The sequence below is a fragment of the Plectropomus leopardus genome, chromosome 10 (assembly GCF_026936395.1).
Source record: "Plectropomus leopardus strain MGB_pleo_1.0 chromosome 10, ASM2693639v1, whole genome shotgun sequence".
NCBI classification, from domain to species: domain Eukaryota; kingdom Metazoa; phylum Chordata; class Actinopteri; order Perciformes; family Serranidae; genus Plectropomus; species Plectropomus leopardus.
Genome location: NC_142185.1, coordinates 29,630,138 through 29,655,051, shown reverse-complemented (window position 1 = coordinate 29,655,051; position 24,914 = coordinate 29,630,138). Strand labels below are relative to the sequence as shown.

General features: G+C 38.0%; 1 protein-coding gene across 1 annotated transcript; it reads left to right on the top strand.

Moving 5' to 3' along the window:
• Positions 1-1,951: 1,951 nt before the first annotated feature.
• Positions 1,952-23,755, top strand: wdfy2 (WD repeat and FYVE domain containing 2). Its single transcript, XM_042494883.2, has 12 exons — positions 1,952-2,260; positions 7,029-7,096; positions 8,192-8,265; positions 9,133-9,187; positions 10,556-10,706; positions 12,196-12,308; positions 13,801-13,927; positions 14,767-14,872; positions 16,392-16,493; positions 17,448-17,578; positions 17,688-17,796; positions 19,134-23,755. Exons 1-12 carry the CDS (start codon positions 2,124-2,126, stop codon positions 19,161-19,163), a joined length of 1,203 nt encoding a protein of 400 aa, XP_042350817.1. The 5' UTR covers positions 1,952-2,123; the 3' UTR covers positions 19,164-23,755.
• The last annotated feature ends 1,159 nt before the right edge of the window (positions 23,756-24,914 follow it).

Below are 24,914 nucleotides of genomic sequence, written 5' to 3'. Positions count from 1 at the left end.
TAGTGTAAAACTGTTGAGTTTGCGCCTTGTTTTTTTTACTATTGCACAATTTTTTTTGCTTGTTTTAAATTTATTTTTACTACTGCACCTTGTTTTTCTACCATTTATATTGTTCGATTTGCTTTTATATTATTCTTTTTGCTTGCTTATCTTGTAGCTACACACCTTGCTGTAACAATGTAAATTTCCCCATTGGCCATTGCCTTGCCTTGTCTTGCCTTTCCTTGTCTTGTCCTCTCCTGTCCTGTCCTCTCCTGTCCTGTCCTGTCCTGTCCTCTCCTGTCCTGTCCTGTCCTGTCCTGTCCTGTCCTCTCCTGTCCTGTCCTGTCCTGTCCTGTCCTCTCCTGTCCTGTCTTGTCTTATTTTTATGTTGTTTCTGTTGGTAAAGTCACTAAAAAGGTTTTAGAGATTTCCCAGTCAGTAATCTGCAACTGCAAGTAGCCTATTAATAAATTACAGTATCCCATCAGATCTACAGGCTATTTGTGAATTAACTAAGACTATTTGTTAATTAACTAAGTTGTTAATTAATTGATATTTTTCCATAATGAAGCCCTTTTCCAAAAGCCAAGTGATCTAAAGCAGGAATGTCATAATGCAGGATTCTCCAGAACCTATAGTCTAGCTCAAATGTTTCTTTTATGGCTTTTAACATATTTATAAAGCATTAGGAAATGATTTATTCACTACTTAAAAGAGCACTCTACCAGCTTTAAACATCAAATTCAGTTCACTCTACTGTCACAACAGCTTTATTGTGTTTTTGTTGCTCTGGAGGGGGCTCTCCAAACTCAGCTTGAGTTCAGAGACTTTGAATTCCTAACAGGAGGCCTGTGTCACAAACATGGGGTGTGTAGTTTGTTGGAGGACGTGGGAATTGAAGGGAGAATCAAATGAAATTGTTAAAGGTGCATTTTTGGGAAATTTAGGTTCCAGTGTTTTTAGAATTTACCAATAGGGCCTAAAGGTCTGAATATCTCAATCTCTTGCTGCATCAATTGACCACCGACGAACCTTTTATATGTATATATATATATATATATATATATATATATATATATATATATATATATATATATATATATATATATAGTATATATAGTAGTATAGTATCTCCTAAATAACTGGAGAACTTCTTTAATAAATGCCATTAATTGCTCATATAAAGGGTGTCATTCAAGAAAATGGCTGATAATAAAAAATTAGCAACCATTTAATTTTTATTAATTTAAGATTAATCTGATAACACTTTTAAATGTTATTGCAAAAATCTTCCTGGATTGCGCTATGCTTAAAAAAATGAATAAATAAAATACATTTAAGTGAAATAAAAATGAAATCCCAATAAAATACATTAAGATAAAAATAAATCTTTTTTATTTATTTGTGTACAGTATGTCTTTTTTCTAATCAGAAAAGTGTCATAGTATAGTATAGTATAGCATGTCGTTCAAAAAATCATACAAATGTTACAGTTGCCTTTGTCATTCAAAAAAATAAGGAGAATGTCATAGTACAGCATTTATGATTATTTAATATGTTGTTGGGTTTTAAATTATTGCCTTTTTATGATGTTTTGTCATCCATGGGTGCTTTTTTGTATGTTTTTCTTGTGTTTTTGAATTTATCTGCTGTTTTGTTCTTTCTGTAGCCTTGACGTACTTTGAAGACTTGTCAAGAAAAGGGCTATATCAATAAATGTATTATTATTACTTTTAAAAAAAAACAACAACACAAAACCTCATTTTGTGAGCCGAAAGTTACACTAGACTGGGGAAAAAAAAGTTTACAAAATCTTAATCAGAGATGACGCTTCAGTTTTGAAAATACAACAGCAAAGGTTTTATGGGAAGTTTTATTTTCTTGACAGGAAACGCTTTGTGTGTAGTGTGCTCGCGTGCGTGCGTGAGTGCGTATGTGTGTGTGTGTGTGTGTGTGTGTGTGTGTGTGTGTGTGTGTGTGTGTCAGCTGACAGGCAGCATCTCTGGCCGCCGTCACAACACCGTGTGCTGCCTGCTGACAGCTAGCAAGCAGCGCGTAGCCGAGGCTCCGCCGTCGGACCGGGGGAGGGTTATGTTTCCCGGAGCCAGAACCGTAGACGGAGGTTTGTGCACCACCGACTCATGGCGGCCGAAATCCAGCCCCAACCGCAGGCTCGGAAGCCATGTCTGCTGAGCAAAATTGAGGCTTTCCAAGATGTAGTGAGCACCGCGGTCATCATTCCCAAGGAAGACGGTGTTATCAGCGTGTCCGAGGACAGGTAAGCTTTGGCTACAAAATAACATCCAAATCCTCTTTTGTAACAGTCGCTTTTCTTGCTTTCACCGGATCGATTTCTCCTGTCAGTCACTGATCAAGCTAACGTTTATACCGCTCGTGGCTCAGCCGTTGGTATGTAGAATCAGACCAACGGTTAAAGCTGAAAACACACCGCGACGTTTCTATAAAAGTGTCAGCTGACACGAGTCATTTCAGCGTATTACATGGTAATAAACTACACTATGCTCTTTGGCTTTCTTAATAACGTTAACCGATTCACTTAACGTATGTAAAAATACACAATTTTGCAAATATAACTCCTGTTTATAAACATGTAATAGCTGCTAACATTAGCATGCTAGCTATCAAAAACAAACCCATTCAGGCAAACGAAAGCTCTGTAAGGGACTGTTCGTTATTTATGAGCAGTGTTGGGAGAAACCAGTAATTAAATTACAAAATAAACGTAATTGTATTCAGTTACAAGAAAAATGATTAAACTGTAGTTATAAGACTTACATTAGTCTTATCAGCATGTTACATGTTAATAAACTACACTATGCTCTTTGGCTTTCTTTATATCGTTAACCAACACACAAAAATGCACAATTTTTCAAACTTAACTCTTTGTTATGATAATTTAATAGCTGCTAACATTAGCATGCTAGCTATCAAAAACAAACCCATTCAGGAAAACAAAAGTTTTTTAAGGGACAGTTATTTATGAGCAGTGCTGGAAGAAACTAAGAATTAAATTAGAAATTAAATGTAATTGTAATCAGTTACAAGAAACATAAGTAAAATTTTGTTATTAGACTTACATTAGTCATATCAGCATGTTACATGTTAATAAACTACACTATGCTCTTTGGCTTTTTTTATATCGTTAACCAACACACTTATGTAAAAATACACAATTTTTCAAATTTAACTCTTTGTTATGGTCATTTAATAGCTGCTAACATTAGCGTGCTAGCTATCAAAAACAAACCCATTCAGGAAAACAAAAGCTCTTTGAGGGACTGTTCATAATTTATGAGCCATGCTGTTAGAAAACAGCAATTACGTTACAAAATGAATGTAATTTTAATTAGTTACAGTTACTGAGAGAAACAGCATACTTTGTATTTAGTTTACTCCCTTTTTAAAGGAAACAAGCCTTCAGGTTTGGAGGGCATGTTTTCTTTAAAATGTTCCAAAATTACACCATTTATTATAGCCAGAAACTTAACAAACAGAAATTATCATTGGATTTTCAAATTTCCAATGGTCCTTGAACACATTATGTGGGACAATTGCTTTTGTCAGAAAAAACAAAAACATAATCAAATCTGAGTAAAAATAATAATCATCAAAATCAGTTTATTTTACACATCTTAATGAAAATTTTGGCAAAAATAAGTCGTTTGTTCCAATTAACCAGCATGCATGACAAGTGTTTTTTTTTTTTATTTTAATTTTAAAACTCCAGGAATTGATCTTCAACTTTTAACTTTCAAATATCAAACAGTAAGTTTTTAAAAATCTAACAACTACATTTTGATGGAGTGACGGTCATGCATTTTTCCAAGTCACTCAGGGAGGCTTAAGGAAAAATGTTTGTAGCTTTGGGGAAACAAACAAAGTCTAAACCCAGCCCCCCCTAACAAATAAACAACAGTCTCTAAGCAGTTTGGGTTATTTGTGTTTGACATTTTATGACACAAAGAGCAAGTTAAACATGAGTCTGCCTTCCAAAACAAAGTTTCTCAACCTTTCTCAAGACCCAAAACAGGTCACTAGTTGAAATAACACTTTCATTTCTCCCCTCATTCTCCCAGTCTAACACACGCCTGAGGCTGGCTGTCTGTGTGTGTTTCTGTTGGTTGCCAAGTATGTATTTCCAGTCTAATGACATCTGCAAATGCTTGAGGGCGTATGTGATCGCCACATGTTCAAAGGTTGCATGGCCTGTCATACCTGTGTAATCTCAGTGACTTTACCCATTCATGTTCTGTTTTATTGAATTGCTCATATTGAGGATCAGAATCAGGTTTATGACAAAGTTGGTTTTCAAATACTAGGGATTTGCCTTGGTATTTTGGCGCATAACAGTCCAAATAAACATTGTAAGAAAAAAAGAAAAAATGCAAGAACCCAGTCAAAAATCTTGAATATAAAATTTAAAAAAAAATACAATGAAAAAGTAAAAATATATCACAAATATGGTATAGTCTAGATGATTTCTACTCATAAAACTTTATTTTTTCTTTCAGGAAAATGTTGAAAATCTGAACTGAGCTACTGCTTACAGGGTTTTTGTATTTGCTTAAAATAGTTAGAGTTTGGATTACTTCTTTAAGCTTCTAGGTTTTTTTTTTAATATCAGCAAAACTTGTTTCCTGTTTTTTGTTGTATTTTGTTTTATTATGCAAATAAATAAATCAATTATATCAAACATTACATCTTTTGGTGACCCAACATTTGACATTGATTATCTTAACTTTTTCACAGAAAGAAAAAAAGGAATGTTTTTTTGTTATAATAAACATTTGAGCAAAATAAAATTGTCTGCAAAATAAAATTTTCCCCATTACATTTTGGTTATTAGAAAACTAGCCATAACTTCACTCTGAGTGGCAATGAAAAATTCTTAAAAAGTCTTAAATCTACTTTGCCTTAAGCTGCAGGAACCTTACATAACTTTGGAGACTATCATCATAGAGAGTATCATTTCAGAAAGCTCCAACTCCAGTTCCTCCTGTGTTTCTTTAGCAGAGACAGGATTGTAAACAGGTTAATGCCTTTCAAAATGGCAGAGAAATCTTGAAACCACTTATTAAATATTTCCACATTTGTATGGAAAATTATCATTGGATTTTCAAATTTCCAATAGTCCTTGAACACATTATATGGAACGAACACTTCTGTCAGAAGAAAACATAACTAAATCTGAGCTTAAAATAGGGCTATTTCATAAAAATCACTTCATTCTACATATCTCATTTCAAAACTGACTGATGAAATATTTCCACAGTTTTACAGAAATATTGGCGTTTAGGATCCTGAAGATAATTTCCAGCATGAGATAGGAAATGTGCTGCATTGGATAACTAATTTACCTCCCAAAAAGTCAAAGCTTTATAGCACATAACTTCAGTGTAAGCCCACATTTTTCTTGCTTCTTGGCTTTTGTAGAGTGTTCTCAGACAGCCATTGAGAGGAACTAAAAATGGACGTCTGCTAACCACTCAGAGTTGCTCAGTTCAGTGACCTTTTCCGAAAACGGTCAACATCAGATCTGAGCAAATAGAACTGCAGCTGAACTGACCCATGACTTAGCCAGTGCATATCTGAGGGGTAGAATACCATGAAGGTTTGGAGTTAAGTTTCACTTAATAACTTATTTATCACTAACAGGACAGCAAATATTATTGTGGAGGTGTCAATCAATTCAAAACACCATTGCCTCAATTAATTGTATTTCCTACCTCCTTAATGTGGAGTCTACTTGTTTTTCTGAATTAATGAGAATATTATCTACGAGTTCTGCCTGTATTTTCTTAATCTATGGTGGGTATTATGATGTCAGTTGGGAAAAAAGGTTTGTTTTTTTTGTCATAAAATAGACCAAATAAACAAAATCTAAAGAAATTTTTAAGAGAACAATTTCTGGGGGGTATTTTTGGGGTGCACTGCCTTGAGGCAACACTGTACTATAATGGTAAGTAGTGGAAAATAAAGTTATTGTTTCAAATTTGAAGTAAATTTGTTGGAAAAACACATGCAAAATACTCAATAGCCTCAATAGGTTACAATGCATACCATTTGAAATGTAAAAACATTAGAAAATAATTCATTTCATAAGACTGCATATCTGCAGACAACATTATACCATCGTGGAACAACCTGTTGGAATATTTCATCTAACTTTGCAAGAACCATTTAACAAAACAAACTAACATTACCTTCTGCAAAATAAGAAAGTTGTGTCAAATTCCAGTGCTTGATCATTGGTGCTTCATTTAAATGCTGTTTTCAGTTTCATGAGTGTCTGTCAGTCTCCTGTGTCTTTCTTGACACAACTAACATCAAATTTATTTACATTAAATTGTAGAGATTTAAAATTATGATGACTGGTATGCTTTGAACAGCATATATACCTAAATACACACTACCAAATGTCATGGTGAATCCATACTGGTGTGGTGTTGCCTCAAGGCAGCTTTTGCACTTTCACAAGTTTCCATTACAGAATTAGCAAATAAAATACATTATACTGTTAGAAATTAAGCTTTACTCACATATCACTGTGAATCTTTTTTTTTCCAGACTGAAAAGGGACAGGAAATGACATTTTCAGACAATCTGTGTGGGAACAAATAACTGAGCTGATCCTTGTTAGAAAGTCTGCAAAAAAAGGGATTCAGCATGGCCTCCAGAGAGCCATGTGACAAATTTAAACACTGCTATTGGTTCCTTATGGTCCTGCCTCTTCATCAGAGTTTTGCATCATAACTGGGGATATACTGTGTGTGTATGTGTGTGTGTGTGTGTGTGTGTGTGTGTGTGTGTGTGTGTGTGTGTGTAAAAGGCCTAAAATTGTACATAGTACCATAGAGGGTTAATAAATAAGATTATCCTGTTAATTAAGAAATACAATAATTTTTACAATAAAACTGTGTTTATAAAACTGTGTTTATTAAAGAAATCTTTTCGCAGTGTTATTGCAGAATACAAACCATTGAGAATTAAGTGTTTCGCCAAAACGTTATGGTTTCACCCCACAGGACGATTCGGGTATGGCTGAAGAGAGACAGCGGTCAGTACTGGCCCAGTGTCTACCACACAATGTCAAGTAAGTATTGTTTATTGCTTTTTTACCTGTGTGCCTTATAAATAAGCTTGATTTGATTTTGTATGTACATTTTTTGTGTTTATACTGTTTGATTAATGACCTTTGTTTAAATGCAACACCTAAAAACAAAGGCAACGACTGTGTTTGAATAAGCTGAATGATTGGCTTGTTCAGTGTAATCAAATAAGTTTTAAATATGTATGAGTAAATCCAAATGTCTTGGAGCAAGCCTGTTCATTCCTGTTTTTGTTCACTCTTCCTCTGTGTTTGGTTTAATTCTGTATGAGCATCTCTCCCCATCACGACCAAAATAATGAATTACACAGACTCCATTGCTCGGGATGACACGACAGCGTGGCGTTTACATGCTCCTGAAATGAGATTCGGCGCGAGCTGAGCTCCTGTAGGATGGTTCACTCGCCTCTCTGTAGTGCTGCAGTGCTACACGTCTGTGACACTGTTTTGTCCTTGTTTCTCAATAGTTGTGCAACTGAAGGAAATCCCATGCTGCCATCAGCAAGATCTGCAGCTTGCAACAACAGCGCCAGAGGCAGCGTATATTAGACGTTGTCATTCACTAATAGAAAAAGTGAAACTGCAAAAGATGAAACAGTAATCACTACTATAGTGTTTCTTTTATTTGAAAAAAAGATTCAGTTTTTATATCAGGAAAAATGGATTAAAAATTGAAACTTCGCTAACTTAGAATGAGCTGTTTGGTGCAAGGTGAGTATAAGCCAAACACGTGTTTTCTTGTCAGTCACAGTTGTGAGCAGACTCTCCGTGATGAGCAGCATGGGAAAAACACAGATTTTTTTTTGCTTTATTCTATTCTATCTTCTCTTTGACAGAAATGTCTAAATTATCTACTGTGTATGAATTTTGGAGGTTATTTTCACTACATTATATCAGCCAAACCGGAGGAGGTTCTTTAGAGATTTGTACTTTCTCAAACTGAAAAAAAAAACATTGTGGCTTTTGTCTACATGTAAAAAAAATAGCAATTTAGACTGGAGAGTTTCCCAAACTAACAATAACACGCACACATTGAGGCACAGTGTTCACTATTATTCTTGAATGTCTTTGTGCCTCCAGCTCAGTGCTCCTGTATGTCCTTTAACCCAGAGACCAGGCGGCTGTCCGTGGGGATGGACACTGGAAGTATCTGCGTGAGTCCAAACACAACCCTCCGGCCTTTTTTTCTTTACACTCACTCAGCTGAAGACTGTTTGCTTTTCTTTGAAGGCTGCATGTCGTCTCTGTTGGTTGTATTTATGTTTGCAGGAAGATCTTGTGATATTTACCATCTACCTTTTGGCACATAAAGTGGAGGACAGCTTTGACTGTATGTATTTTGGCTGTTGGCTGCTCTCCTGCTTATTAAATGGAACAAGAGCTTTGTCAGGTCGCGTTGAACTATCAAGAAAAAAGGACTACTCTGACACTCAGTTGTACTGTAATGTACCAGACTGGCCTTTACAACACATTACAGCCCAGTCTTTTCTGAGATGCAGCATTTCTTTAAACACTTTTTGTTTAGTTGTTTGAGAATTTCACAGTGGGAGTTGTTTGCTTTGGAACAAATTGACCAAACACAAAGTCAGACCGTAACAATAACAAAACATTTTCAAGGATTTTCATCTCAGAGCAAACTTAAAACTGTAAGTTAAGTGTTTTATCGTGGGCGTTGGCCTGAGAGGAAATATGCCGTCAGACCAAGAGCTGTTCTTCTTTTCACAGGCCCATGCAAAGTCCTGCATTATTTTTCACAGAAGTAATTTGTATTTGTGTTTTTAGAAAGATACGAGATGTTTTATCTGTCTGCAGGATGAACACCTACACAGTCACACTTTTAGAAAAGCTGAGACTTTTTCAAAAGGCTTGTGTGATGTTCAAGTGTTACTACGTACATACTGAAATTATATTTATAATTTAATCATTTAACAGAATTTGTTTGCCATTCATAGATTAACTTGAAAACCTCATCCACTGCCCTCTGTCGCTGTGAATATTTATTTCTTCTTCCTGTCTTTTAGGAGTTCATCCTGTCAGAAGACTACAATAAGATGACTCCAGCTAGCACCTACCAGGGTGAGACAGGAAGTGTGTGTGTGTGTGTGTGTGTGTGTGTGTGTGTGTGTGTGTGTGTGTGTGTGTGTGTGTGTGTGTGTGTGTGTATGTGTATGAATCAGTCACACATGTCTGGAAGAGAACCATAGGATTGTTGGTTTGTACATACGTGAGGTCTTTCAGCTCCTATAGACAGGAAGTCTGATTTTGGTTACTCCTAGTGATGGTGCCAGAGAGGAGACTGAGACTATCTCATTGAATGATTAAAATATGCAATAAAAATCTTGACATAGACACAATAGGTTGCCCCATTCAAACAATTTATAACTTCTCTTTTGTCCCTTTTTAAAAGAACCATAAACGTGGAATTGCCCATGTATCATGTATATAATTTAGTTTTATTTGTACTTGGACATAAAGGGTCTTTAGAAGACAAAAATCTGACTGTCTGATACGTGCGGACACCGAGTAATGACGTCATTTCCATTCATTGTGTCGTACCTTCAGGTATAACATCCAAGTGTATTTTAAAGTATGAAACTGACCTGATTTCCATCCCTAATGGTCACAAAGACTAGAAGCGGATCGATAGAGAGATTCGTTCCTCTCTTGCTCTCAAACTCAGACCAATCTCAGATCTTTCCGATGGATTTAAAAGCGTTTCTCAATTCCCATCCGTACTCATTACTCCTCGTTGCTCTGAAAGCTTATTTCTTAAAAGTTGCTAAAATTCTGCATTTCTTTGAAAACAGTGGACCATATTATTTATCACTGTATATGTGTTGTAACCCAGGGAGTTTCAGGACAATTCACTGCTGATAAAGTCTGCTCAGCTCTGTGTGCTGAAGGCTTTGAAAACTATAGCCTGAGGAATGTTTGTTTCTCTGGCGGTTTTCATAATTCATTTCTTTCTTTTGAGTTTAACTCGCTCAGAAATAACTGGACCAGAGCGCCGCTGATCGATCTTTACACGTCTCCTCTGCAGAGCAGAGTGCATTAGATGAGTTTGTATTGTATGGATGCTCATATAAGCCTTTGAAAAATGGAGTTTTAGATGAATGCAGTGTAATTCATATAGCTGACCTTTCATGGTTTGTGTTCCTCTGATCTTATGTGAAGAAGCGCATCACATGTTGTCTCATGAGTGACTGTGTTTACTGTGAAAGCAGCTTTCCCTTCATTTGTCGGTCAGATCTCTCCATAAAGAAGGCAGTTACACATTATTTTTATCCCCAAAATAGGCTGTTAAATGTGTATTTTTGTGCAATTCCAGCATACTAGAGATGTTGAAAATTATTGAGCAAAGATTTCTGAGTCGGCTCCTGCACTGCGACTGAATTGATTTTGAAATCGTGTGCAATTTCTGTGTTTTTTCTCCGTTGCCTGCAGCTCATCAGGGCAGAGTGACGGTGGTGCTGTTTGTGTTGGAGATGGAGTGGCTCCTGAGCACCGGCCAGGACAAAAACTTCAACTGGCACTGCTCAGAGAGCGGCCAGCAGCTGGGGACGTATCGTACCGCCGCCTGGGTTACAGGACTACAGTATCCTTTAATGCCCCCCCCCTTCCTCCTCCTGGCCTGTTTGCTGTCTTGATTTGTCGGCCACTTGGCCCTCAGAGTTCGCTCGATGAACTTGACAGCTCAGCTTCCTGCTAAATGGAGTGGAGTCCGAGGACATAACAGAGTGGGAAGTGACGAGCCATCTTTGGTGCTGCAGACTGTGAAAAATCTCTCGGCTTTTTATTATGACAACACAAGTCTATTTTAAGGCCGCTGCAACAGAAGACAGGGCAATTGAGATTTGAGATTAGCTCCCAGTTAGTTTGTACTAATGGGAAAGGGCTAACAATAGGCATCAGTCATGCTGTTGTCAGGGAAACCGTCTGAGTAGGTTTCAGTAATGGGCAGATGAAAGGATGTGAGTGCTCAGCAGCGACACTGATCCATACCAATGAGCCCGCCGTGAGGTCATCAGACTGCTGGTATCCTGCTAGCCTCCTCATGCTAACCTGTGGCATAAACACAGCAGGGATGTGTTTGTAATGAGCTTGTGAATAGGTAACATTTTGAACAGTCAATGTCTTTTAGAAATTTACGTTAAAGGGACAGTTCAGCCCCAAATCTAAAAATGCATATTTTCCCTCTTACCTGTAGTGCTATTTATCAGAGTTGCAGAGTGTCGGAGATATCAGCCGTGAAGATGTCTGCCCTCTCTCTTATACCATGTAACTGAATGGCACTTATATTGTGGTACTTAAATCACCAAACATTTGAAAAACTCATCAGCAATGACCTGCTTACTCAAGAGATATGTCAGACCTCGTTGTGAGCAGTTTCATGTAGGAACTATTTTCTTTCTATTGCACTACACCAGCCACCATTCTGGCATCTTGGGGAAACTTTTAACATTTCTCATATGCACAACAGTAATTCTTGTGAAAGGAAACAGCCCTATCTGCATGTTCCAGATTATGTTATTTCAATAAAACATCCATTTTTCTGTTTTTACTCAATTCCCAAATATTGTCAATAGTTGATAAAAATGTCATAGGTTTACAGCACTGGTAACAACACAGAGAATATAATGTTGGGTTTCCAGAGAGAGAGAAAGAAAAGTGGAAACTCCAGTAATTACATTTGTATTGTTGTTTTTTGGAGACAGATTTAGATTGGACTGCAGAATTAGGTTTTTCCTTGTGCAGTCGTTTTTCTTTTCCACAGTGCGGACAGTGTTGTCGTGATTTTGGTCTGAAGTGACTGAACCAGGTCAGAGGAGGACTCTGACTAAACGGCCAGTGGAAGAGCTAACAGTCGTCCACTTTACTGCCACTACAAAGAGCAGTGACTTAAATCTTTCATGATATAGTTTTACACACCCATAAAACCATTTAGTCCACTGTGTAGCTCAGCTGATGCGCTGACATTGCAGTGTGTGATTTTGGTCCACTAACAGATAAAGATCCAAATGAGCGCATCGATTGTTTTTCAACAGGACGCCGTTTCTTCTACTTTGACCTTAATTCTGTCCCAGGTTTGATGTGGAGACCAGACACGCCTTCGTAGGAGACCAGTCTGGTCAGGTGACCATCCTGAAGCTGGAGCAGGACAGCTGCAGCCTGGTCACCACTTTCAAGGGACACACTGGTACTACACACACACACACACACACACTAGTGCTGAATTAATTAATCAGTCAGTCGATCAATTTGCTGCATCTCTCTGCCAGTGTAAATTTAACACCCTTGGGTTTTGGACTGTCGTCCAAGAAAGACAAAACATTTCAAATGTCACGTCAAACTATAATGATTCCTGGCATTTTATAGACTTAACGATCATTATATCAATCGATAGCATAATCACAGGATTGATCCACACTGAAAGTAATCGTTATTTGCAGCCCCACCACGCACATTAATGACGCTATATTGTTGTAAATGAGCTACAACATGGTGAACAAATAAGGCTTTTTGGGTTTTTGCTTTTATTCAGATGTTGTCTCATGAACCCTAAATAATTGGTTACCTAAATTGCCTTGCAGCTACATCTCAGATAGTTTTTGCTTTCTGCTCCGTTATTACTTTGTGAGAATAAATAAGTATCTTCCTTGTTTGCCTCGTGGGTTGCTTGTTTTTTATTCTGCTGATATAAGAGACAAAAGCTGATTCTGAATGCAAATGATTAAAACTTGAATTTTGCAACACTTCTGGTGATTGTTTATATCTACAAAATAGGCTTCTCTAAACCATGTCACATCTTAATGAAACATCTGCAGAAATGTATGAGCCGGGTACAGAAGCTTATCACGTGGTTAAAAAAGGATAAAGGAAGAGGACAATAAAATCTTTGTGCTTTAAAGATTTCTTTTATATTTAAAGGCTCCTCACATAAACCACCACGGTTCATGCAACAGCTGCATTAAACTCGCATAATGCTTGAAGCTCGTGGCCTCTGTCAACTGCTGTTGTTCTCCGGCAGATTGCAGATTTATTGAACCAATTAAGAAGTCATTTAGGGGCCCTGTGGTTCCAAATGTTTAAGAAAATCTTTTGCGTTTTTGAAATGTGTTTCAACAATGCAGGCAGTGACAAATGTCTTTTGCAGTGTCTTAAATAGGATTTAAAGTCTTTAACTACAAAGAGTTCAAGGATAAGGAAACATTATAATTAGTTTAACAAGCGGGGATAAAAGATATTGAATATTTTGTCACATTGAGGTTTTTATTGAAATATTTCTTCTGAAATATTAGAAAGAGACGACATGCAAACAGATGATATTTCCAAGTATTAGTTCAGTGCATTAATCTTTAACACATGAAACCAGTTAACGAGGAAAAACAGTGTTAAAACTAAATGAAACAAGCCTTCTGAGAACCAGTGCGTGACAAGCGGGGGAAGCTAACCCAGTGCATAAACGTATCAATGTGGGCGGCGTGCACAGGCCTTGGCCTGATGCTCGTCCCTCTTAGTTGACCTTTGTTTATGAGAGTGACTTTGTTCTGCTGATGTGTTTCACTGCTGTCTCTGTGTGTGTGTGTGTGTGTGTGTGTGTGTGTGTGTGTGTGTGTGTGTGTGTGTGTGTGTGTGTGTGCGTGCGTGCGTGCGTGCGTGCGTGCGTGCGTGCGTGCGTTTTGCTCCAGGTAATGTGACGGCCCTGTGTTGGGACCCGGTCCAGAGGGTGCTGTTCTCCGGCAGCTCAGACCACTCCATCATCATGTGGGACATCGGAGGGCGCAAAGGCACGGCCATCGAACTCCAGGGACACAAGTAAGAATCATGCTCTCTGTGTTCTTGTGTTATGGAGCTATTTGTTGTGTTTATACTCATATTTTAGTGTTGTATTGTGTTGATATGTTGTCATTTTTGAGCTGCAACCAGTAGCCTTATAGCTCACTGTCAGCCAGTCCACAGAAATTTCCCCGTCCTTTGGAGGTTACAGTATTTGCATTGTGAGGCTGAAATTTGGCAGGAAGGTCGCAGCTATTGCAAAATCGCGCTTTTTTTGTTGCAAACCAGTATGCCTCTAAACCTAAATCAAACTATAGCTATGCTTTTATGCTAAGCAAAACTGCCAAATATGCTTGCTGCAACTTTCCAAATGATTGGATCGCCTGCACTTCTCTGTTGTACAACATTGCAAAATCAATCTTTGGGTTTTAAACTATTGGTCAGACAAAACAGTGATTTATCTTGGGTTTTAGGAACTTGAGATGGACATTTTTCACTCTTTTTGACATTTCATAGGCAACCACATAGAACCACGAATGCGTTCAAACTTTGATAACAGAATAAATCGGGTCTTTACTCAGAAATGAGTCCAACATGTAAAGCTTATATCAGCAAGTCTAAAGCCGGCAAAGTCTGAACAGGGGCCATCTGTTACACTGTCAAAGTCACAAAAGAAAAAGTTCTTTTTTCAGTTGTTTTGTTGCAAAGTGTGATTTGAGTGCAAAGTTTTAAAAAAGCATTTCGCAGATAAACCACTGATGATAATGTAAACATGCTGAGACACCAACTCCTCACTTTTTAGTTCAGCTGCTTGCCTGATTTGTTATCCAACATTTGTGTGTGTGTGTGTGTGTGTGTGTCCTCACCGATCCCCACAGTGACAAAGTTCAGGGCTTGTGCTACGCCTCGCACACTCGTCAGCTCATCTCCTGCAGCGCAGATGGAGGCATGGTCATCTGGAACATGGACGTAACACGACAAGAGGTGAGAGAGAGCAACATCAACCCAAAGCACAAACACACACTCAAACTCAATCTGTGAGCTGTGACTCATTGTGTAGAAAAACTGGTAAAATACGGAATGTGTCATGAGCACCGTGTGTTTTCAGGTCTGTTTACGCACGTGCGATACTGTGATACAGATCAGTGTGTTAGCAAGTGCAGATGTTTACGCTCCCTTGCACTCTAAAACAAATTCTCTTAGAGATCCATGAAAAGTCACCAGATTAGCAGAATGATCTTTGATTTTCTCTCTCACAAACACACACAGCCTGGCTTTAAAGCCCTCTCCTCTCCCTCTGAGCTCCGCCAGTCTCCACACAGTTAGTTTGGATTTTACAGCTTCTTTGTTTATACCGAGTCACTTTTATCGTGCCTCAGTTTCACTCTGTTGTGCCCCAGCCTCTGTTGTTCTGCCCAAATTCACAGGAGACACAGAGGGTTGAGGTGGATCAATAAACTGTTTTTTGTCAAGAAATAGTTCTAATGCCTAAATCCCCCTATAACTAGAACTAGTCATTTTTTCTTCTGTTGTGTAGGAATTTAACAAATATGATACAGTACATTGTGTTAATGAGTGAGGCGATATAGGCTATCCACATCCTGAGTTTAATACAGAGACATGAGATTAAAGTCCCTTTCCCACTGGACAAACAACCCACTAACATCTGGCTTTGTATTAATTGGAAAGGTTACAATTAGGAATCACTCTCAGGACAAATGATTCTGCAGTAGTCAGGGGTATTTATCAGCTCCAGCACCGATCGGCTCGGCTGTGATGGAAAGACAACATCTGGTCGACATGCTAACTTTCACTCCTTTTCCATCCACAAAATTCTGTCCACCTCGATCCAAGCAGAGCTCAAACATTGCTCAAAATTAGTTGTGCCAAGTTTAAAAAAAGTGACTGAATAAATAACAGATTAATAGAAGACGTATCTACCATAAAATTTTCACTGACCTCCATGCTGCTTTCTACTGTTTACTAACCTGTTTTCTGGCACATTCATGATGCAGAATGTGACAAACTAGACCAGAAAAAACCCTAAAGGTACTTGTCTTGTCTGCTGGCAATGGAAAAGGAGTCACTATTGCTTATTTTTAAGGGGGTTTTCCTGCATCAAAAAAAGAAAGAAAGAAAAACGCATATGGAAGATCATTTTTTTAGAAGCAGGGTTTGGTAATGATATTCACCTCCAACTCAGGAAGAAGGCAAAAGGCATATTTCTAAAAATGTTGTGGTATTTCTATTATCACTCTTTTTCCCAAAGAAGTTATGAAGCTATGATAACATTGACTTCTGTGTTCTACAGTATTTTTTGTCCATTATCTAGCAAAATTGCTTTACATGTCCAGGTTTTAAAAATATGACAATAACTTTTTTTCAGGGGTATTAAATTGTGCTTTATTTACATATATTTTGTCTCAATATTTGGAGTCATAATATGAAATAGGCAACTCTAAAAAGAGGAAGTTTGTAATTTTAAAACTGTGTGTTTGCTCAGACCCCAGAGTGGTTGGACAGTGACTCGTGTCAGAAGTGTGAGCAGCCTTTCTTCTGGAACTTCAAACAGATGTGGGACAGTAAGAAGATTGGCCTTCGACAGGTACTCTGCCATCCTGTTACTAACATTTAATCATTCATATTACTTCTGTATGAGTTCCAATATTATAAATCACCAAACATTAAAACACAGTTTAAACGTCAGCTGGATTCAGTGATCAGTAGCTCGACTAAACCCTGTAAATCATCCCAAACGACTTTCCAGGAAACATACACAACTCCTTTTGCACTAATGGCCTGCAAATGTCCTGTAGCTGTTTTATTGTCTTAATCTCAAAAACAATTGTACTTATTTCAAGCGTCCATGTGCAAGAGTTCATGGACACAGTTATAGCCATTTTTCAACAGTACAGCAATCATTTGGGACTCTCTGTTGCAGGGACCAAACACATCTCACAGTAATGTTGGTGTTTCTGGAGATGAAGTCCATGTTTTGGTTTCATTTGCTCTTAAAAATAGTAAATCTTTAAGGCACAAAAAAGCCAAATACAACTGAGGATGGCACCATTAATGCAGCACTGGACGACTGGACAATTGCTGGTCTGTTCTTATTTTCTTCAATATCTGTGATATAGAATGAGCAAAGACATTTAATGCATGCAGTTTTTCCAAATGCAACCGTTAGTTTTACCGTATGATATCTTACGGTAAAAAAACAGGTATTTGAAGTTGTATTTGAAAACCTGAATAGAAGCTTTAGTTGTAAAAAAAAAACAAAACAAAAAGAACATAAAATAAAATTTAAAAAAACCTGGAAATGGATACGAACCTAAAAAGTTGATTATTTAGTTTAAAAGTAATGAAAATTGAAAAGATATTTCTTATTTATATAGATTTACTATGCTGTCACTGCATTTGTTGTAAATTTTAAAATGATTTGCGAATCGATGATGCTGGTCCACCTCTGGTTGCTAGGATACTACAAAAGATTTGCGGTAAGAGATGCGACTGTTGCTAATCGAAGCTGACGTGTTTACATCCTTCCTGTGTCCCTCAGCACCACTGCAGGAAGTGCGGCCAGGCCGTGTGCGGCAAGTGTTCGTCCAAACGCTCCACCATCCCCCTCATGGGCTTCGAGTTCGAGGTGCGCGTGTGTGACAGCTGCCACGAGTCCATCACTGACGAGGAGTGAGTAACAATCAGCCTCTGTTGTGTCCACATACTGATCCTTTGTGCTCTCGGCTGTCCGAGCGCTCGCACAGTTTAAGTAACCAGCGTTTCCCTTTGTGTGTTCCAGTCGAGCGCCCACAGCCACCTTCCACGACAGCAAGCACAGCATTGTTTACATGCACTATGAGCCCACCACTGGAAATCTGCTCACCTCTGGCACCGACAAGGTTATCAAGGTCTGCACAGAAACAAACAGAATCTGTTGTATTCGCGAGTCTCAGATAAGACGTGAGCGGACACAGTAACATTAGTGGGTCAGTCCTGAGCAGGCTGACTTTAACTCTGCAGAGAAGGTTAGGTTTGTTGTCCTTTTTTCTTTTTTGATCTTGTATTTAGCATTATTAAAACCAGATAAACCAGCCAGAAAGTCCGCACTTGACCCCCCATCTGTGCATTATGTATGTATCCTGTCGTGTTAAAAGGACACCTGTTGGGCTTTTTCACAATTTCTGTCATTTATATGATGTTACAGTGACAGATGATCATATTGAACATGGACAAATTTGAAATAATGTGGTGAACATGTATACAGTAATCCCTTGGAGCAAAAACCTCAGACTGTTCTGAATGCTCTCTTTCCAAAGCTTTTTAATACTTTCTACAGAGTTCTCTATATGGTCATCTGTTTTTAGGCATGTTTTTGCTAGTGTTTACATTGCAACGATTTTAGATCATATTCATGCCTGAACCAGCTGTGTGTAAAAGCTTTCATTGGTGATTTTTCAACATAGAAAGTGCAGCTATTCTCTGTTACAGTCATTCCCCAACTGCAACAGAGTGCTGCAGGAATAAGTCCTAAAACCTGGGAGATGACTCTGCATTTTAGCACTCCTCTCTGTAGTTAACACAAGTTTAGGAGACATTCATGTTTTGCTCTACGATATTAAAGATGTCAGTAAATAGCCCACCCGTGAATTTTAAAGCTTTTACATGTCTTAAAGAAGGCAGCTGGGGCGGTGACGATGAAGTCAAGGGGTCGTGGTGTAGTTCGTTTATGGGCTAACGTTTGCGTGTCACTTCTAGCAATTACATCGACATTTCAAAAATTTGCCAAAGAGCTTATTTTCTGCAATAATCTGAAATCCAATGTAAAAATCCCATTAACTTTTTGTTGAGGGATCCAGGGCAACACTCTCTTTCAAGTCGGCCTTCAACAATAAAACTGTCATCGCTGTAGCGCTCTATGATGCTGCAGAGAGGCCTGAAATGCAGATACAGAAGGCACAAAAACGCTGTCCACTCAGAGCCGACTGGGCTTTTTCAGGAAGGGAGCTTGAAGAGACAGGAGCAATAAAACGAATCGTTGCTACATTAATTTAACACGTTATATGTGTCAGATCCAGAAACTTAGAATGTAATGAAATAAACATACTTGACATTGGTCTAAAGTTTTGCAGACGTAGATCATGATGGTTTCATTTCTAATTTTTGTCTGAACTTTTAGAAACAGTCTGCAGAAATGTCTCTTAAGAAGCAGTCAGACAAACTGATTATGTCTCCTGTCTTTCTGCAGCTATGGGACATGACTCCTGTGGTGTCCTGAGGGACGTCTGCGGGCGACCAGCAGTCAGCAGGAGGCTCTGTTCACCAAACTGCGATGATTTCACGGCAGCAGTCGCACTTGGAAGAGAAAGAGAGGAACACATCCAACAGTATCGATGTCATCTGGATAATATTTAACAGTTATTCAACAACAAGCGGCAGCTGCTGCACGTTCACAGTGAGGACACTGCAGGCTGCTGCAGCCTGGGAGACAGGACAGGCCCCGGCTGACACAAGGTTACAGACGGTTGTGGGTGTTTGTTTGTTTGAAGGGTGCGGGATCTCTCAGTGTGTGTGTGTGTGTGTGTGTGTGTGTGTGTGTGTGTGTGTGTGTGTGTGTGTGTGTGTGTGTGTGTGTCTGTACTGTGTAACTGTTCGTGGGAAGAGTTGAGGACTTTGAATTTATAAGGAATTGAAACACCTTATTTACTTAATTTTCATGCATTCCTGCCAAATTCATACTGGAAACAGCAAGAGAACCTTTTGTGCACTGTGTCAGCGGGTACCGTCAAACCCAAACTTTTTTTTTTTAAAGATGTGAAGCACGTCATGGAACTGGACCATAACTCACTCACTCAAAAACAAACATTCACGTTTAGCAGAATGCAAATTCTCCACAAGAGGAAGCTATTTGACCATTTCTACACCTGCCGACCGGCACCACCTACAGGAACAGGAAGTAACAGCAGCAGCAGCAGACTTATGTCTTTGCTGCATGATTTGTAGTCTTCAGCTCTTGAAAAGGACTTGTTAACTGCTGTTTTTAAGGTCAAGAATATGGAGGAGACACGGTGACACTTAGAGGAAAGGAGTGTTACATTTTGAAAATGTTTGAAGGAATATTTTACCCCCCAAATGACCATTATCATGACCATTACATTGAGTTTGTGATTTTATTTTTTCTCACATGCCTCCATGTTAAATGAAGAATCCAAAAACAGAAAATTCTCAATGAATTTAAGTGATAGGGATCCACGTTGAACAGCAGCAAAGCAATATCGAAACATTTGTTTACAAACTCAAACACAACCCCTGCAATATCCAAACACATTTATTTTCACGAAAACCTTTAAAGCTGCACTGAAACTTTCAGGAGAAAGAAGGTGACAAAAACCGTAATTTGATCTCGGTTTGTTTGTGGTGTTGTGCGACTTTAACGTTTCAACGTTTTGTTCAGATTCACTAAAGTCAAACAATAACTGACAGTAACTGATTGAGGCAGCAGTAGACTAGCAGCTCCCTTTTAGTGTAAATGCATGTGTTTGGGAAGTACTGAACACTGCAGCTTTATCATTGAAATTTGGCGTATATGGTACGAGTCGTGTGAGAGCTTGTAAAACATGTTTTGATATAGTTTTGCCGTCACCTATTTTTTCTGGTTTTGGATTGCGAGAAAAACAAAGTTTTCTTCATTAATACAATGTGACACAGGGTGAATAATTGATATAGAAATGGTCGTTTGGGTGCGTGAAGTATTCTTTAAAAATTTAAAAAACATAAAACCTATAAACAAACAGAAGCTAGAAAAACACTGCAGTCAAAACGAAATTTCTGCAGGTAGCACTAGTGTCAACACTGTAGGGCCTGTTGTTGTAAATAGTTTTCATAAGCATATCTACAGTCTCTCTGCAGCTCTTTAATGCTGGTATTTTTGTTTTTGCTAATGGATGCACAGGTTGGACTTAAACTGTCGCAGTATACCGGCTGATCCTGGTTTCATGTGCTTCACATCAGCGACACTGTGTGTTCTTGTTATCATGTTCAAGAAGCAAAAGAAATCATCTGAACTCGTCAAACTGATATCAGTAACACTTTATTGGGCATTATATTACTCGAGATAAAAGTCTTACACACATCACATAGGTGCACGGCTAGCAAAAAACAGAGTACGTGAGAAAAAAGGTAACATCTGCACACTTGCATCAAGTCAGAATTCACAAAAAATCATTTTGACCTGACGAAGATCCAAGTACGATCGCCACGTTGTCTTGAATAAACTGTGTCGAGGAGTAAGTGTGCAGGCGTTCCCTTTTTCCTCATTATGTTCCTCTGAGTGACGCTGAGGAAAGTGTTACTGCACATCCCTTAACCCTTTGAAACCCAAACAAATTGGCTTGATTTTTTCCAAAAACGTGGAAAAATGTAATGAGCAACTTCACAAGAAATGACCCAAAAAGGAGCAAAAGAAAATGATTCAAAAGTAGCACAAAAAAAGTCAAAGAACAAAAAGGAAATTCCCTGAAAAAAGCACTAAAATACAAAAAATAGAAACAATTATAATACATTTTTTCTGTGGCCTAATTGTAAATATAGAATAATAAATATAGATTTTTTAAATATTTTCCCTAGTTATTTGTTGATGTTTTATTGATTGTCTCTCTCTCTTTTTTAAAGCTAATTTTTAGGTATTTTTTTTACATATTTTTTTTGCAATTTGCTGGACATTTCATGCCAAGTTGCTTATTGCCTTTTTCCCGATGTTAATGACAGTATCTAAATGTCCACTTCGGTTTTTGTAGTTAAAGTTTGCGTGCATGTTTGGCTAAAGTTTCCAAAGACACAAAATATATCAGGCTTAAATTTGGGGAAGTGTGCATAAATTGTTTCCATTTGATATAAAGATGCAGCCATAGAAACATGCAGTCTTTGATTTAAATATTACATGGATTATGACTTCGATACCGTCAAATCTGTGGAGAATTATGTTTTCTCTTAAAGTTTACAGAAAATAAAGGTGGAAAATCAAAAGATATTTAGAGGTTAGTTCATTACAGCGATGGTAATGCTGTTATTCTGGACTCTTTTCATGATATTTTAAGAACACACAGTTTTTGCCTAAATCCCCTGAAGTGCTGAGTACACCTGTCGGGTGTCTGTAAATTAACCAATCAGACCGCTTGCTGATCCTCGTATGTTCTCTGCTGTTTTGTGAGATTATTTATTATTCTAAGCATGGTCTTAATGTTTCTGACATGCAAACGCACATATCATCAACTTAATCAGTGGCAGCACACGCGTCGTGTATCAGGACTGAAAGGAAACTAATGGACCTTTGATTTTGTTCTCATCCGTCTCAATACTGTATACAGACTTTTACGTCAATGCACTGGAATCAAGAAGCCGAAATTAGTCACAAATCGCTGCTGTGAAGAGAATTTATGATTTATTTTTTTCGTGATTATGAGTTTTTTGCTTTAATGATCAGATGGTAACTGAGTTGAATTCTTCGGATTTTCAAACCCCACTGAATATTTTCCAAAGATGTTTGATATAGAAGATTGAAAATAAGGTTTATGTTAAAGAATTCATTCAATAACAGAGAAATGAAAACTTTAGGCTTGACTGTTCATGAAAAAAAGTTTGTCTGCACTTTAATATCTACCCATAAAGGTACATTTACACAGATATAGCAGCTGTTTACTCATGAATGTGAACCTGTGGGTACTTTACCTTAAAGAGATAGTTTGGATGTTTTTGAAGTGGTCTTGGTACTTATCCAAATTTAGTGTATTACATACAGTAGTTGGCAGTCAACTTGCTCTTAGTTTGGAGAAGCAGACATGCAGGATAAGCATTGTAGTTCTGTGGACGGTTCAAATTTGGCACAAACATGCACTTGGACTTAGTGATGAAGTGATTCGATTTTGGCGGTTAAATTCTAGTTCTCAGTGGCGTCTGTCTTTGAAGAGAGCATATAACTGCTTCAGTTCCCCAAATGGAAATCACTGCCTAACAGCAAGGTGGAGCCATTTAGATTTTTCTGAATATAGCGATGCTGAGTTTATTTTTAAGGCGGCCGAAATACCTTTTGTTGCTGCACCTGTCCACAGCAGTACATTGCATAGCTCCTGTGTCGGTATTCCTGCCTGCTTCTCCAAACTGTTCGTATGACATCCTACAATTTGGCAACCTACGAGTGATCACAGGTGTAAAAAGTACGTGGGTTATGCACAAATTAATGGCTCATCTGGGGCGATATGTACAAATTTTGGTACGTTACTTTTTGTGGGAAAACATACGAACAGAGCATGAGAAAAGCCTGCGGAAATACACACTGACTGTGGATAAGTACCTCATAAATCCCCGCTTCAAATATCTGAATGATCCCTTCACAGGACCCTATCAGCGTTTTTCTGAGGTTTCAGCTTGTTAATTATAGTACAAATCATGTATTTCTTTGCAGACCAGTTTAAAATGCATGGTGTACAGTTTTAGGTCTTTGGGCTGTGCTTTTCCAATATGTTGGTTTCCAGCTAATTGATTGTCATTCTGGGCTGAAATAATGTAAAATGATAGCATAGCAGTAAAAAAAATCAGCAGCTTGTTTTACAATAATCACCTGTGATCAAGTGAAGTGTGTGAGATTTAAAAGAGCAGAAATGTGCAAAATCACAGGTGGCGCCTTTAAAGGTTAAAACCCAGACGACACAAAGTTGTTCGATAAACAAAACCTGAACATTTCATCTGAGGCCAGTGGTCTATTTTTCTGTTGCAGGCAGATAACAGACGTTTTTGTGTTTCATTGTGTCCGTTAATGTAACCGTGTTTGTACGAATGACATTAAAAAAGCTGGTTCGCCTACTTGACAAATAAGGAGTCTGTTTTTTTTTTTATCAGATCACACTTAACAAACGGTAGATCTTTACAGAAAATAAATTACAAAGCAGCTTCTTTTCCACCTTTTTACTCTGATACATCCTCCTCTGCAGCTGTCAGTTTCCTGTTACACTTTTTTTGTGCCGAAAAGCCCTCATTTTTTTTCAAAACTCATTATATTGAAATGAAGAAATTAAAAAAACGATTTGTTACTTCACTACATTGCTATTTGGGGATCATTAAAAGGCTTGTTCATAAAATTTCCCTCCACAAATGAAATGCCTCTTTGATAATAAGTGTGTTTTCAGTAATAAACAAATGCTTCTTTGATGATAAATATGCTTATGTATGGGGATTGTGGATTATATTGTGTTTTAATAAAAATAAACCAATAAACGATAATAAAGCCTGCGGGTTATGAGGTGGTTGTTAGGTGTGTAAATTTCTTGCATGAAAAGCACAAAGTAGTGCCATGATGCAAGCGACCTTAAGGAAATGTGTTCTTTAACCCTTTAAAACCTGAGTAAATGGGTTTGACTTCTTCAAATACATGAGCAACTGAAAGAGATGGCCCAAAAATTTGAAGGAAATTAGTAAAAAATAAAATTAATAAGACTTGAAAATAAGTGAAAAATAAAGTACAAGTAAGAAAAATAAAAAGCAAAAACTCATTAAACTCATTTTCTTGTAACCTTTCACTGATTTCTTGCAATTTGCAGTACATTTCTTGCCATGTTGCTTTTTGCCTTTTCTCTGAAAAAAAATTTACTCATGTTTTCAGGGTCAAACAGCTTGTGTAAGGCATCTCATCACAGTACAAGAAAACTGATGGTTTCTAGGGGTTAATATTCCCTACACCTAATTTCAGAACGCAGAAAAAAAAACTCTAACAGGACAAAAAAAGTCAGCAACAAAGTCTCAAAATGGACAAAAGACCAGAGCTTCTGTCTGACGGTGTTTGTGCAGATGTGGTGTGCACGAGCTGAAAGGATCAGAGCGCCCTGAGTGTGTGTTTCTCCTCCTCTCTTAAGCTCTCAGAGAAGGCGTCGTCACATCCTGATTGGCTCAGAGGGAAATCTGCACCAAGCTGCTCACGATTCTTACTCAGGAGTCAGAACTTCACCTGCACGACAGGTGATCCCAATCACCCTCCAGT

Coding starts and splice junctions, on each gene's coding strand:
- wdfy2 (XM_042494883.2), top strand. CDS start 2,124: ATGGCGGCCGAAATCCAGCCCCAACCGCAGGCTCGGAAGCCATGTCTG. Junction 10,707..12,195: donor GCCTGGGTTACAGGACTACA/GTATCCTTTAAT, acceptor ATTCTGTCCCAG/GTTTGATGTGGAGACCAGAC. Junction 17,797..19,133: donor GCACCGACAAGGTTATCAAG/GTCTGCACAGAA, acceptor GTCTTTCTGCAG/CTATGGGACATGACTCCTGT.